At 33.6% G+C, this 15324-nt stretch overlaps 1 protein-coding gene across 1 annotated transcript in view; it reads left to right on the plus strand.

Annotated features, from left to right (window-relative positions):
- LOC143244390 (fat-like cadherin-related tumor suppressor homolog) overlaps positions 1–15324 on the plus strand; it is a gene marked incomplete in the record, with an annotated part of 451859 nt that overhangs the window by 364107 nt on the left and 72428 nt on the right. The window contains 3 exon segments of the mRNA XM_076488964.1: positions 5755–5907; positions 10249–10462; positions 14106–14245. Of these exon segments, the coding sequence (XP_076345079.1) occupies positions 5755–5907; positions 10249–10462; positions 14106–14245 (507 nt within the window).

Here is a 15324-nt window from a genome sequence, read left to right on the forward strand (position 1 = left end):
AAATGAAGTGTGATTCTGTTACAGAACTGATTTTTGTTGTTGTGTTAAGGTGTCATAAAATCTTATTTAAGTTCTTTTTGTATGTGTGAAAAGTATATATACGCAGTTGAATCATTGGTATCTCTTTCTGATACTCGACGAAATGCAACAATTATTGCACTTTTAGTTTGCTTTACGTGCACTTAATTTCTGCGGAAAAACAAAGCCTCATTCTGACAAATGTTACATGAAAGTATTTGTAGTGATAAGTCAGCAGACTAGGAGAGAAAAACACCTTGATGAAGGTGATGAAATTTGTTCATAAAATATTTTGAATCATTTGGATATATTCTCACTGCCCATCACCTCCTCATACTAAAGTAAAAATAAAACAGTCCTTTTTGTTAAGCAACGAGTAACGTTTCTTTTAACACCACCACATGAGTATTTTCTACAAACTTTAAAAAAAGCAAATTATGCTTATCAACAGCAAAGCTACATATTGAAATATGTTTGGCATGGCTAAATGGGTAAAGGCGTTCGACACGTAATCTGAGGGTCGCGGGTTCGAACCCCCGTCACACCAAACATGCCCGCCCTTTCAGCTGTAGGGGCCTTATAATGTGACGGTCAGTCCCACTATTCGTTGGTAACAGAGCAGCCCAAGAGTTAACGGTGGGTGGTGATGACTAGCGGCCTTCCCTCTAGTCTTACACTGCTAAATTAGGGACGGCTAGCGCAGATAGCTCTTGTGTAGCTTTGCGCGAAATTCAAAACAAACCAAATATATTGAAATATCTGTGGTGCGCCAGTCTCGGGTATAGAAACCCGAGTTTAGCATAATAAACCTTCAGATTTACCGCTGAGCCACTGGTAGACTAGAAGCTAAGCTGGTCGTTTAGTGAAAACAGTTTGTATAAATGATTTGATTCAAATTTTTTCTGCTAAAATATAATGAGCAAATAGATATGTTATTTACATAAGTTTCAGCGACAGTCTATTTTGTACTTGAATATATCAAAAACTCTTTGCAAAAGGATGTTCATTCCAGAGCATAAAGCAATCATCTGAATAATGTGGAGTTAAGTAACGGAAGAAGAAAGTCCTGCCATTCTTCAGCGAATGGTTATTGTCCTCCAAATAAACCACATCTTAAATCACCCAGGAGGAGGTAACCGTACTGGTAATGAATGTTAGACAGTAGCTTTCATGTGTGGCATAAAGCTGATATATACATGAAATATTTGCTTAGCCAGAATCGAGAAAAAGCCTCGAATGGTAAATTCGTTACATACAATGAATAATGCGCAAAAAATATCTTGAGCACGTTTACGGACTTATAACCCTAAAATTTGGGGGTTCGATCCCCACGATGGGCACAGTGGATAACCCAAAGTGGCTTTGCTCTAACAATTAATTAATAAATAAATCTATGATAGTTTAGAATAGTTATCAAAAATAAATCTTTTTTATTTCCTTTCTTTCATCGAAACTGTTTCTGTTAATAATATCGATACTGTTTCTGTTAATAATATTCATCGATACTCTTTCTGTTAATAATATTTCGGTTTTAAATTTATTTACTAGTAAATCGTATTTTATTACAGTTTATAGAGTAAGTAACTGTAATAAAATAGTCAATAATATTGGTGGACACTTATTGTTGTCCTTGCTTCACGCGAATAGAGCGTTCTTTCCCTCTCGTATTTTCTGCTATGCCTAGTTTTCCTTATTTTAGTACCTCTATCTTATAATGCCCTATATAAACAAAACTTTATTTGGGCATATTTATATATATACATGAATGTATTTATACGCATTAAACTTTTCACAGATTGGAAACTGTATAAATGTTAGTTGAAGGTGAATTTTTCAAAAATTAATACTTGCACTATATATGATATTATGGGCGGAAATATAAATCAGTATTTACCTAAGTTCAAGTTAAATATTAATAATCACAAAGGCCTAAAACAAATATAAACTTAATACTTTTTTACGATTTTCTGGAATGATTTTCCGAGATGTTTTCCTTCTTTTTTTCTTATACATTTTGTTTTAAATGGTGGGGGAAAAAATGACGAATTTTCCAGTGTAACAAGTGTCCGAATGTTCACTAAATGAAATATTGCGTGTTAATGGAATCCGAATTCATTATCGACGGATTTGTGCTTTCTCACACAGTTTCTTTTCGATTTGACTGACAAAATTTTCTTAGCAGTTGGAATATGGTACACAGTTTGTTTGTTTTTATTTTAGAGCAACGCTACACGAGGGCTATCTGTGCTAGCCGTTCCTAATTTAGCAGTGTAAGACTGCAGGGAAGGCGGCTATTCATCACCACCCACCGCCAACTGTTGAGCTACTCTTTTATCAACGAATAGCGGAATTGACCGTACATTATAACGCCCCCACGGCAGAAAGGAGGAACATGTTTGGTGCGACAGGGACTCGAATCCGCGATCCTCAGATTACGAGTCGATAGCTCTAATCACCTGGCCATGCTGAGCCGGTGTACAATTTACCACTTGCAATGCGGTGTACAGCTTACCACTTGCAGTGCGGTGCACAGTTTATTTCATGATTCAGAAGTGATTTTGTTACTGTTCGTTACGTCGTTTGTCACTGAACTGACATATAGAATTATTGAAATATTTATATCATGAAGATGGTTTGTTAGTATGTAATAGTTTAAATGTACAATTAAAATTAAGTTCGTGCCCTTGACAAAAATCATTCCATGCACACTGAGGAAAGATACGAGAGAAAAACTGAATTAAGAAGGTTTGTTTATAATTAATTAAACACAAAACCACAACATAGTCTAGTTTTTGTTGTTTTTCACAACATGAACGGTAAAATACTTCGAAAGTAAAAAACCAAAATCATAAAAATATTTATTTTTTTTAGCATTTACTTTTTTATGAACATTAAAATTCTTATATGGGTCTTTGTCTCTTTTAATTGTTAAATACATTTTACCTGTAATTTTGTAAACTTTGATTTGTAACTCTACTTGTGACGTAATATTTAGAAGTATTATTAATGTTTTGTTTGTTTAGGATTAAGCACAGTTATACAATGAATGGGCTATCTGCGCTTTGCCCACCACGGGTATCGAAACCAGGATTTTAGAGGTGTGAGTTCGCAAGCTTGCCGCTGTGTCATTTAATGTCTGAAGATCCCAACTTAGAGACCAAGTATGGCCAGGTGGTTAAGATACTCGACTTTCGGCCAAAGCTACACGAGGGCTATTTGCGCTAGCCGTCCCTAATTTAGCAGTGTAAGACAAGAGGGAAGGCAACAAGTCATTATCACCCACCGCCAACTCTTGGGCTACTATTTTATCAACGAATAGTGGGATTGACTGTTACTTTATAACGCTCACATGGGTAAAAGGGCTAACATATTTGGTATGACGGGGTTTCGAACTCGCAACTGCTGAATTAGGGATAGTCAGCACAAACAACCCTCGTGTAGCTTTGTGCGAAATTTATAAATAGAACAAAATATACTATCAAACCCTAGATCTGGTCGAGATCAGGTGACTGTGGGGCCATTTCATTATTCAGATGACCGAAGCAGTTTCTTTCTTATCTAAGTAATTTTTGCATAGTTTGGATGATTGCTTGGAGATCGCTATCTTCTTGGTAATCGAATTTAATAATGCACGAACCACTTGGTATACTATGACAGATCAGTATCTGATGGTACTTGCGCTGGACGGCCCGGCATGTCCAGGTGTTAAGGCACTTTACTCGTAATTTGAGGATCGCGGGTTGAATCTCCGTCACATCAAACATGTCCTTTCAGCCGTGGAGGCGTTATTATGTTGTGGTCAATCTCACTATTCGTTGGTAAAAGAGTAGCCTAAGAGTTGGCGGTGGGTGGTGATGACTACCTGCCTTCCCTGTAGTCTTACACTGCTAAATTAGGGACGGTTAGCGCAGATAGCTGTGGAATACTTTGCGCGAAATTCAAAACAAAACAAAACTTGCACTGGTACATTATTGAATCTGTTTTGCAAATATATTCTGACACCTCATCAGAAAAACACTTCCAAATCAAAACACTGCCTCTCCCTGGCTCGTAAAAGGTACTATGCAATTAGGTATCTTTCACCTTTTTTCCGCCAAGTGTTCAACCTAAGCTTCGAACAAAATATTTCAAACTTAGACTCGTCCATCCACAGGCTTTTCCATTCATCAAGATTTTGTCCTTTTTAGCATATTTTAGTGTCTTGACAAAATTTGGAGATCGAATAAAGATATTTTAGCTCCTGCGCGACCTGATATTTCATTCTCGTTACATTATTTGGTAGATGGTCATCTATCTCATGCTTGAGATCAGTGGCAGTCTTCCTTCTGTCCTAAAAGCTGCATGAATAAAAGTAATTAACACCAGTATCATTGAGTTTAAGTGTTCTGCTTTTAAGCGTTCAGATTTATCTGTCTCGTTCTTATAATCTTGGATGTGCATGACAATGTTTAGGGAACATTTCAAGTCTGCAGAAATTTGTTGAAGAGTCTAACTAGCATCACCTTAAGTTTTTATATGAACTCTCAGCTCTATTTACAATTACCTACGTTTTTTGGGCATTGACAAAACTTAATATACAGTGTTAAACACCGTTTTCATTAAACTTTATTTGTGGAGTGCTATCAAATTGATTCTTTCTGGCATATAATGATACCAAATGCTAGTTTTTTTACTAGATTCTTTCTATATAGTTAAGACACTGTGTGGGGTAGGTAGCAGTTATTTAAGACCTTCAATTTGATCAGTATGTTCATTCAAGCAGAACAACCTTTATAACATGCCCTTGGTAGAAGTATAAAGGAATTCTAAAGAATATGTATTCTCACACTGGTTCATTCAGTTGTCAACAGGGGGCAATGAAGCATTACTATAGTGTTGAAATTTGCATTCTGTAATGGCGTGGAAGAATTAACCTAATAGAATCGAAATAATGACAAAATATTCTCTTATCCTCACACTTATGCACAGTGCTGTAAGTACACATATATATATAAATATTAAATTTGAGAAGGTATGTGTACGCAAGAAATCTTTATGGATCAACAATATGTTTCACACATTTCTATTACAACAATATTGATATTTTGTCTTCAAAATGGATCGTACTTCGTGTCGACAGATGATAACAAACGGCAGATGTAAATATACTTCAATAGACATTTTATGTAACAACAGACTTAAAACTTATCAGAGTTGTTGGTAAGATTTTAGAAACATTATAAGTTTGTTTCCTGAGAACGTTTAGTTTAGTCTTAACTAAATTTTAAAAAAGCGTACACAAGTTACAGTGTCAATTTATCTTTTCATTGAATATAGACCATACTTAATAGGTCACTCGGTCTTTATTTCAACATGTGTTTCAACTGTCATATGAAGTTTAGTTCTGTGAGTGAGTTAGGACTTATATGAAGACCATTGTTTCCATGAGTCACTCAGTTTTCGTTTAAACATAACAACACGCCTCATGAATCAGTTCACAAAAACATAGTTGGGTTTTTAAAATGAGGTTTTAACGTGTATATGTTCGTGTCGTAACAGCCCAGTTTTTGACCTGAATTCAGTTTTGTTTCACATAATATAAAGTTGATTGTTGCTCTTAACGTTCTAACCATACATTAATCACAGTAATAGGGGTAAGAGTCATTTTAACCTCGGATTGTTTCCTCACAGTGGAAACGTCATAGATGTTGTTGTTGTTTCGTATTTAATTTCAGATATTTCATTTTCTTCCACCAGGTTGTCGGAATGGATCGAGATGAGGGTCCAAATGGAATGCTTACGTACAGTCTGGAGTCAGAGAAAGCCAATGACGTATTCTTTATTAATCCTACGACTGGAGAAGTGACAGCAAAGAAACAATTGAGAGCGGGCGAAGAGTATGTTTTAAAAGTATGTCATATCTATTTCTTATCAGTTTATAACCTACTGTAAACATAGCATGGTATATAAAGAATAACCAGAATGGTATGGCTACTTTACTTTCCGATTTGAAATTCAATCTATTATAATAATACCCAGATTTTGTCTGTCATGAAAATGCGCGCCTGTATTATTGTGTAAATACGCATGCTCATATTTCATGTCAGCAGATATAAACAAAAGACGGATGTAAATATACTGTAGTAGACAGTTTGTACCAAAATGTACAAAACTTATCAAAGTTTTTAGAAAGATCGTAGAATAATATTATAAGTTTATTTATTGATAGTATTAAGTAAGATGTAGTTTAGTTAGGGTTAAATTTATCTCTAATTTATAAAGTCTTAATTAACGTTAAGCCTAAAACAAGTGAATTTATATCTCGGTTTCTGCGAGTACATTTATTATGTATAATCCTAGAAATCCTGTATTATAAGAAGTACAGTTGCAATAAAAACGTGAATTCGACAACAAAAATATGTTTTACAGGTCTCAAGTGGTAGATATATAAATCTTCTATCTTACCAACTATTATCATGCTTCCAGGCATGTTAGGGCTAGCTCTACATGTAGAGATAGTAGAAACTTTCATGAGTCATGCTTGTTTGTTTGTTTTCTTATAGCAAATCTACATCAGGCTATCTGCTGTTTCCACCGAGGGGAATCGAACTTATGATTTTAGCGTTGTAAATCCGTAGACTTATTGCAACTTTTTTTGCCAACCCCTGTAGGGATTAAAAACTCTTATTTAATACACAAAACAAGTAAGAACATTTTGATCTCCTTAGATCATTTGACCTGACGATGACCTAAAGAGGTCTAGAGATTTTTTTTCTGATCATTGCTTTAGTTTTGTTACGTTTTAGATGACTAAAACTGGCATCGAAACTGGTTTTTCTGTAAGAGAGTATAAAACAGAAACGTTGTTACGCTAGAAAAACAAACAATAAGACATAGAACGAAGGTTATTGCATCCATATTTATTACACATAATGATGACAGGTCAAGTTTTTGAATTGTGTGAAACGCGTTTCTGATAAACAACATGACCAAAACCATTGTTTCGACTTTACTCATATCCTGCTCGTTTACATCTACATATCTTCTTCCAGCTGGAAGGTTGAATAGCATTGTTACTCGGTTAATAAACCAAATTTCCGAGAACATGGACGAGAGAGAAAAGAAGCCTTAACTAGTTTCTTCTTAAGCGTTCGTTTATCTGATTAATTACGTTCTGTAAGAGAGAGAAAGAATTCCAGGAAGAATTTATAAATGTGCTCTGTAACTTTGATTGGTCCAACGTTAAACTGTTTGCTTTGGCCAAGGTTATAATACAGGTTTTTATGCTGAAACTAATTCACAGATGTCGTATTCCGGTGCCAATCTCCCTTTGTGCCCCTTTTCGCTTTTATTATTATTTTTTCCATTTTGCAATTACTGTCCCGATAAAATCATGAATGTTACCAAAATTTGTATAGAAGTCCTGGTTATAAAGTACATATACATAGATAGATATAAGTAGAGAAAACACAGCTCTACATCTTGAATTAATAAACTACTGCGAGACCAACATTAATATCTCCGTTGCTGTGGACACCTGGTGTGCTTATTACAAATTTAGCAAGGGCGTTTTTCTTATAACTACTTAGATTACGGCTCAAAAGGAATTTAAGCAAGCTACATAAAATATTATTTAATATATTTTTTCATCATTTTATATCTGAAATAAAACATTGCATGCTCTTCTACCCGAAGGCTTGAGTTGTCTCCAGAGACGAAACTAAAACATTTATTTGTTAACACATAGTTGAATTATAACTACCAAGATTGACTGTAGCTCATTTTTATTTTAATCTTATCTGTTTTTATTATATGTAGGTCATTACTTGCTATCACATGTTTCAATCGACTGTTAGATTACACTGTTTGACCAAGTATTTTTATGGTATTTAAAAATGTAGGCCTAGATTATTTTATGTTGAAAATGTCTCCAATTTCCGAGGAATTACTAGCGTTAATCTGTGCAATAAATCTAGATAAAGTATAACAAAATATCAGAATTTAAAGCAAATAATAATTATGTAGGATTCTAAGTTATAGCCCGTGAAAAATTTTGAAATAAGTTCTTTTAAGTAAAAAAGTTAACGTACTTTAATCTCATATTACATTTGTATATGAAAAGAACTACAATATATTAGCTTTATGTATTTAAAGAACTACGACATGATATTAGCTTTATGTATTTAAAGAACTACGACATGATATTTAATGAACTATAATATGATATTAGTTTTATGTATTTAAAGAACTACGACATGACATTAGTTTTATGTATTTAAAGAACTACGACATAACATTAGCTTTATGTCTTTAAAGAACTACCACATGATATTAGCTTTCTTTATTTAAAGAGCTACGACATGGTATCATTGAACATGTCATTTTTTTCTAACAGATTCAACCTTTTTTTTTTATTAAAGTGATAATTGATTTCTAAAATATCATTAAGAAGACAAGCTAAACAAATTAACCTGTTAGATTTCACAAATTTTATTTTGTTAACTTCTGATTTTTCATTCTATAGTTACTATGTGTATCATTTATCAATCTTAAAAGAATCTAATGAAAAGCCTTGTGCATACGGCCCGTCATGGACAGGTGGTCTTGAAAAGACGCACCAAACATGCTCGCCCTTTTAGCCGTGGGTGCGTTATAATGATACAGTCAATCCCATTATTCGTTGTTAAAAGAGTAACCCAAGAGTTGACGGTGGGTGGTGATGACTATCTGCCTTCCATCTAGTCTTACACTACTAAATTAGGAACGGCTAGCACAGATAGCCCTCATGTAGCTTTCGCAAAGTTCAAAAAACAAATATCTTGAAATGAATCAACTTAATTGTTCAACGTTAAACTGAAAAGGTCAACACAATATATATAAAAAAGTGTGAAAGGTTATTGTTGTTTTAGTGAAAACTTGTATCAATAGGGAGCATTGTGTCGATTGAGGGAAATCGAGTTTTATCACAACATGCCCGTGAATTTACTATTGAACAAAACACCCTCACACGTTAGGATAAAACGAAACATCTCTGCAGTTAACAACTAGGAACAGCACATATTAGACAAATTGTCTTGAACAAAAAGCATCAGAATTACAGTTACTTTTATTCTTGAGAACTTTGTTTGGTTCCACAAAGTGTGTAATAACTTAGCCTTCCGTAACAGAACTCTTTAAAACTTAGTTGAAGAACGGAATAAGTTGGATTTAGGTAAATCCCTTCTTGACTTGAACATCTATCAAGCTGGAGTCTGCAAAGAACCATCTAGTAGTAAAAACCTCCCCTGCTTAAAATATGTTTAATTTCAACTCTATAACGAAAGAGGTCTCATTGTTAAATCAATCACTACTACCACACCAGAGGGCATCATAATGATTGTACAAAGTTTGTTTTGAATTTCGCGAAAAGCTACACAAGAGCTATCTGTGCTAGCCGTCCCTAATTTAGCAGTGTAAGACTAGAGAGATTGTAGCTAGTCATCATCACCCACCGTTAACTCTTGGGCTGCTCTTTTACCAACGAATAGTGGGATTGACCACACATTTTAACGCCCCCACGGCTGAAAGGGTGAGCGTTTTGTGTGTCATTTCAAGATGTAAGCAACTGTATCACTTCTACTCCTACTTGGTAAAACATTATCTTACTCAGGTACGCGATATGATTGATTTTTGTTTCCCAAATTACTTGTACTTCTCAAGCTCTATATTCGTGACTGACCGTCTTTACCTAAGTGTAGTAAATGTAGAATACTTATTTTAGGTTAAATATCTAAATATGTTTTTGTTTGTTTGTTTGTTTGTTTGTTTTGAATATCTCGCAAAGCTACTTGAGGACATCTGCACTAGCCGACCCTAATTTAGCAGTGTAAGTCTAGAGGAAAGGCTGTTAGTCATCATCACCCACCACCAACTCTTGAGCTACTCTTTTACTAACGAATAGTGCGGTTGACCGTCATATTATAACAATCCCACGAGCATGTTTGGTGTGAAGGGGATTCGAACCCGCAACCCTCATATTACGACTTGAGTGCCTTAACCACCTGGCCATGCCGGGCCTGAATGTGTTTAGACAGAAAGTTTAAATTAAAAGTACCTGTTCTTGGGTTATTTATCTTAGACGCATATTTCTTGGTTTAAAAAATGAGGAAAGTGTTAACCCTTGTGAATCTTAGAGTACAAAGTTTAAACAGTGTTTGTTTATGTTATATTTTGCTATTTCTCTCTACTTCACTTTTGGTGTTTCTGTTTCAGGTGAGAGCAACAGACGGTGGTCAACAGCAGCGGACAGCACTTACTAGAGTTGTGATCAGTGTTCTCCCTATTCCAGTAATTTCTTCAAATCCTCCACGCGTGAAGCATGAAGAGATGCACGTGAAAGTCAGCGAAAGTGAAATGGTTGGCCATCTGGTGGCGTTGATTGACGTTGAAAATGTGGACGGGAATAAGGTCTGGTTTTCTATCACAGGTAGGTAAGAAAAACTTCGATCAGAAATAACAACAACTAGCCATTGGTCAGTTTCAGGGAAGACGTCGTAATTAGAATTAGTTTTGTAATATGTTGTTTTATTTCAAAATATACGAGAATGAGCAAAGTGGATAAAGTTTAAACCACCGATTATCTTCTAGCTAAGAAGGAAAACACGTGGGAAGAATTATATAGCAGAAAACTTGGTTATTGGATAATAGAATTAATTTAAACGTTTTTTGGTCATTGGTCATTGGTCAAAGTATGTATTCCTAAGTATAAGAAGAGCATACGTTATTAGGATTGATGTGTGAGTGTTTCTCTTATAATAAAGCCACATTGGGTTATATGCTGAGTTCATCGAGGGGTATCGAACCCCTAATTTTAGCTTAGGATTAATAAAAATAACACAACTTATTGTTCTATAATGTTCTACTTCTCATGAGGATGTTTCTTCCTGAACAGCAAAATGTAAGATCACGTTTTAGTCGTTATCTAGCAACAAGTGTAAATTTAGCATTGTCTTTTAAAATTTAGACAGGCGTAAACACGATGTAAGTTTTCAACATTAATTCGAAGTTTAATTTTGCTTGTTACGTATTGTAATTTTTCCCGTACGTGTCTCCGATTTATTATGTTACGTATTACGATTTCAAATACAGAAGTTTTAATTTAGAAGTTAGTTGAATATCGACTTGTATCAAATTTATGATATTTGCCAACGAAATTGATATACAATACTTTCTTTCTTAACACAAATATTTTAATATACAAACAAAAGTACAATTTATAATAACGGTTATTACAAATAATAATTTATATACAAAAGCTTCACAAACTTACAGACAGTACTGAGTCTTCTGTCTGGTATGAAACTGAAAATTTTATTGACGGTTCAAGATGAGCGAATTAATTCTATGTTGATATACAGGTACGAGTTATTTGATAGGAAGCTAGATTGCTCTATTCTTAACTGGCCTCACGCGGTTTATAAGCTTAACTTTTCACCGAGAAAGATGTCTAATGTCTTCGTAGAAGTATTAATGTCGGAAGTTAAATATATTAAGTTGAATGGTTTGTAATGTTTGAAATGTATATACTTTTCTACTCAAATATCTATAGTTTTTCCTGTTAAATAAGGGGTAATAACAGTTATAGCTTTCGAGGAATATGATATCCTGAGTGTAGCAAACCTATAATATTATCCTGCCTCATCACGCGTCGACTTATAAACTTTAAGGCGAGGTTCTCGAAAGTTCAGTTGGCAACCACTAGTATTTTACACACACATAGTACGTTGTTGATTCTTACGCTCGAGAAACTCCTACAAATTTAGAGAATAGGCGCGACTTTCGCAACGGCCCGGCATGGCCAAGTGTGCTAAGGCGTTCGACTCGTACGGTCACGTAAGGCGTTCGGTCACACCAAACATGCTCACCCTTTCAGCCGAGGGAGCATTAAAATGTGACGGTCAATCCCACTATTCGTTGGTAAAAGAGTAACCCAAGATGTGGCGGTGGATGGTGATGACTAGTTGCCTTCTCTCTAATCTTACACTGCTAAATTAGGGATGACTAGCGCAGATAGTCCTCGAGTAGCTTTGCGCGAAATTAAAAAACAAACAAAAATTGAACAGACTTTCGTAACACACATTTAATAATATAAGTTACATAGATTTTCCAATATATATATATATAACAAAAATAAACATAGATATTAAAATAAATAAATAATAGTAAGTCCATTACATGCTGATGAATTGAACAGACGTTTCAGTAATAAAAAAATGTGAAATGTCGTAATGAATAACAAACGATTGAACGTGTAAAGTAAAGAGAGTCACTTTCACCACACATGTTCTAATTCACTAGACCTGCTAATGTCAAGCCTTGAAAGCTAAGCACTTTTAACGTGTCTTACAGTCGTTATTTTAACAGAATTTCATTGGATGTTTAGCTTAAATAAGTCGATGTGTCGTTGTTATTATTATTGTTATTATTTTACCTTTTTACCACAGTGACTCAACAGTAAGTCTATAGGCTTACGACTACAAATTTCAGGTTTCGATGCGGAATCTGGGCAGAGCACATATAGCCTTTTGTATAGGTTTGTTTCTCACAAAAACCAAACCTTTGTTCCTTTAAAAACTGAGTACTTTCGAAGTTGTATAAGTTGTTAATTTGAAAATAGTTATTGCTAGTTTGTTCTTCTTACACCATATGTTAACAACATATCTTTCTTTGTATCTAGGATCTTTAAACTGTTCATTAGTTTATAATTTATTCTTCTGATATCGTCTGTTAACAGCATACCTTTCTTTGCTGACAAGAGATTTACACAATTTATATATTTATTTTTTTTTTCTAACATCATTTGTTAACAATATACCTTTCTTTGTTGACAGGAGTTTTACATAGTTTATACATTTATAGTTTTTCTAACATCATCTGTTAACGGTTTACTTCTATATCAAACAATGAGTTTTACACAGTTTATATATTTACAGTTTTTCTAACATCATCTGTTAACAGTTTACTTCTATATCAAACAATGTGTTTTACACAGTTTATATATTTATAGTTTTTCTAACATCATCTGTTAACAGTTTACTTCTATATCAAACAATGAGTTTTACACAGTTTATATATTTATAGTTTTTCTAACATAATCTGTTAACAGTTTACTTCTATATCAAACAATGTGTTTTACACAGTTTATATATTTATAGTTTTTCTAACATCATCTGTTAACAGTTTACTTCTATATCAAACAATGAGTTTTACACAGTTTATATATTTATAGTTTTTCTAACATAATCTGTTAACAGTTTACTTCTATATCAAACAATCAGTTTTACACAGTTTATATATTTATAGTTTTTCTAACATAATCTGTTAACAGTTTACTTCTATATCAAACAATCAGTTTTACACAGTTTATATATTTATAGTTTTCTAACATAATCTGTTAACAGTTTACTTCTATATCAAACAATCAGTTTTACACAGTTTATATATTTATAGTTTTTCTAACATAATCTGTTAACAGTTTACTTCTATATCAAACAATCAGTTTTACACAGTTTATATATTTATAGTTTTTCTAACATAATCTGTTAACAGTTTACTTCTATATCAAACAATCAGTTTTACACAGTTTATATATTTATAGTTTTTCTAACATAATCTGTTAACAGTTTACTTCTATATCAAACAATCAGTTTTACACAGTTTATATATTTATAGTTTTTCTAACATAATCTGTTAACAGTTTACTTCTATATCAAACAATCAGTTTTACACAGTTTATATATTTATAGTTTTTCTAACATAATCTGTTAACAGTTTACTTCTATATCAAACAATCAGTTTTACACAGTTTATATATTTATAGTTTTTCTAACATAATCTGTTAACAGTTTACTTCTATATCAAACAATCAGTTTTACACAGTTTATATATTTATAGTTTTTCTAACATAATCTGTTAACAGTGTACTTCTATATCAAACAATGTGTTTATAAATCCTTACTCACATCATTATTTCTCTTTTCAACTAGGACTTTCACACAACTTTGTTTGAGCAGAGACATTAGAGATAATATTTATAACATGGTTAATGTTATTCTTCCTAATCTGCACAGGTGGAAATGAAGAAAACAAGTTTATGATAAAACCAGACGAGAGAGGTGTGATACTGGCTGACACTTTGGATTGGGAATCCTGCAGTTATTACAACCTAACTATTAGCATAACGGACGGAGTCCATACTATAAAAACAAAGGTGTGTGTTTTCTTCATATGGGATGAGCTTTTAACACTTTTTCTATCGTTTTAGCATACAAGGTTAGGCCGTTTCAAAATGTACAATTATAAACGTGAACCTTTTGTAGGTTTGATAATTAAAAATTACTTATTATTTGTCAATATATCTGTGAACCAAATGATATAGAAATATCTTCACGAACAGTTAGGATCCGAAATTGTCAGTGATGTATTAAAACCGGAAGTGGTGATGTAAATTTTATATCAGATTACGAGATTCATGTTTCATTATAACCGAAGAGACAGTGTAGGTTTCTTATTAGACTGTTGATTTTGTTATCTTCTAAATCTTGATTTGATTTTGTTTTTACTACAGACACGTTGTAAATATATTTGCCTATTTCTCTCTTTTACAAATTTATTGTTTTAAATTGAAAATAAATATTTTCAAAACGATGATAAATTCGTTGACTAATCGGTTATGATGTACTGGATGGTTATATACTGCTCGAAACTATTCATTTTTTTTCTCAACTATTTTCAGTGATTGTATTAATAGGAGATACACTCTTGCTTTTCGTACGGAGTATGTAATAAAATTACTTCACGACTGAAATATTGCATAACAAAAAATAAAAACTGTTATAGGTGGCTCTGCCAACGACAAAAAATTTAGGCCTATTTGCCGACTTTAAAGTGTCTGGATTGAAAAGCTGAAAATGTATAATTGCTATAAATTTTTAAAACTATCGTATCAAGGTGTGTAAAAATCAATCGTCTTCGTTTATCATTGTTTCACTTATTTCCATAATTATATAAACTAATTATTTACTTAACAACAATGCATTAATAAAGTGTTGGGCCCGCTGCTGCCAATAACGGTTTGGTTTGTTTTGAATTTCGCGCAAAGCTACTCGAGGGCTATCTGCGCTTGCCGTCCTTAATTTAGCTGTGTAAGACTAGAGGGAAGGCAGGTAGTCATCACAACCCACCGCCAATTCTTGGGCTACTCTTTTACCAACGAATAGTGGGATTGACTGTTACACTATAACGCCCCCCATGGCTGAAAGGGCGAGCATGACGGTGATTCGAACCCGC

The sequence above is a fragment of the Tachypleus tridentatus genome, chromosome 2, assembly GCF_004210375.1.
Source record: "Tachypleus tridentatus isolate NWPU-2018 chromosome 2, ASM421037v1, whole genome shotgun sequence".
NCBI lineage: Eukaryota > Metazoa > Arthropoda > Merostomata > Xiphosura > Limulidae > Tachypleus > Tachypleus tridentatus.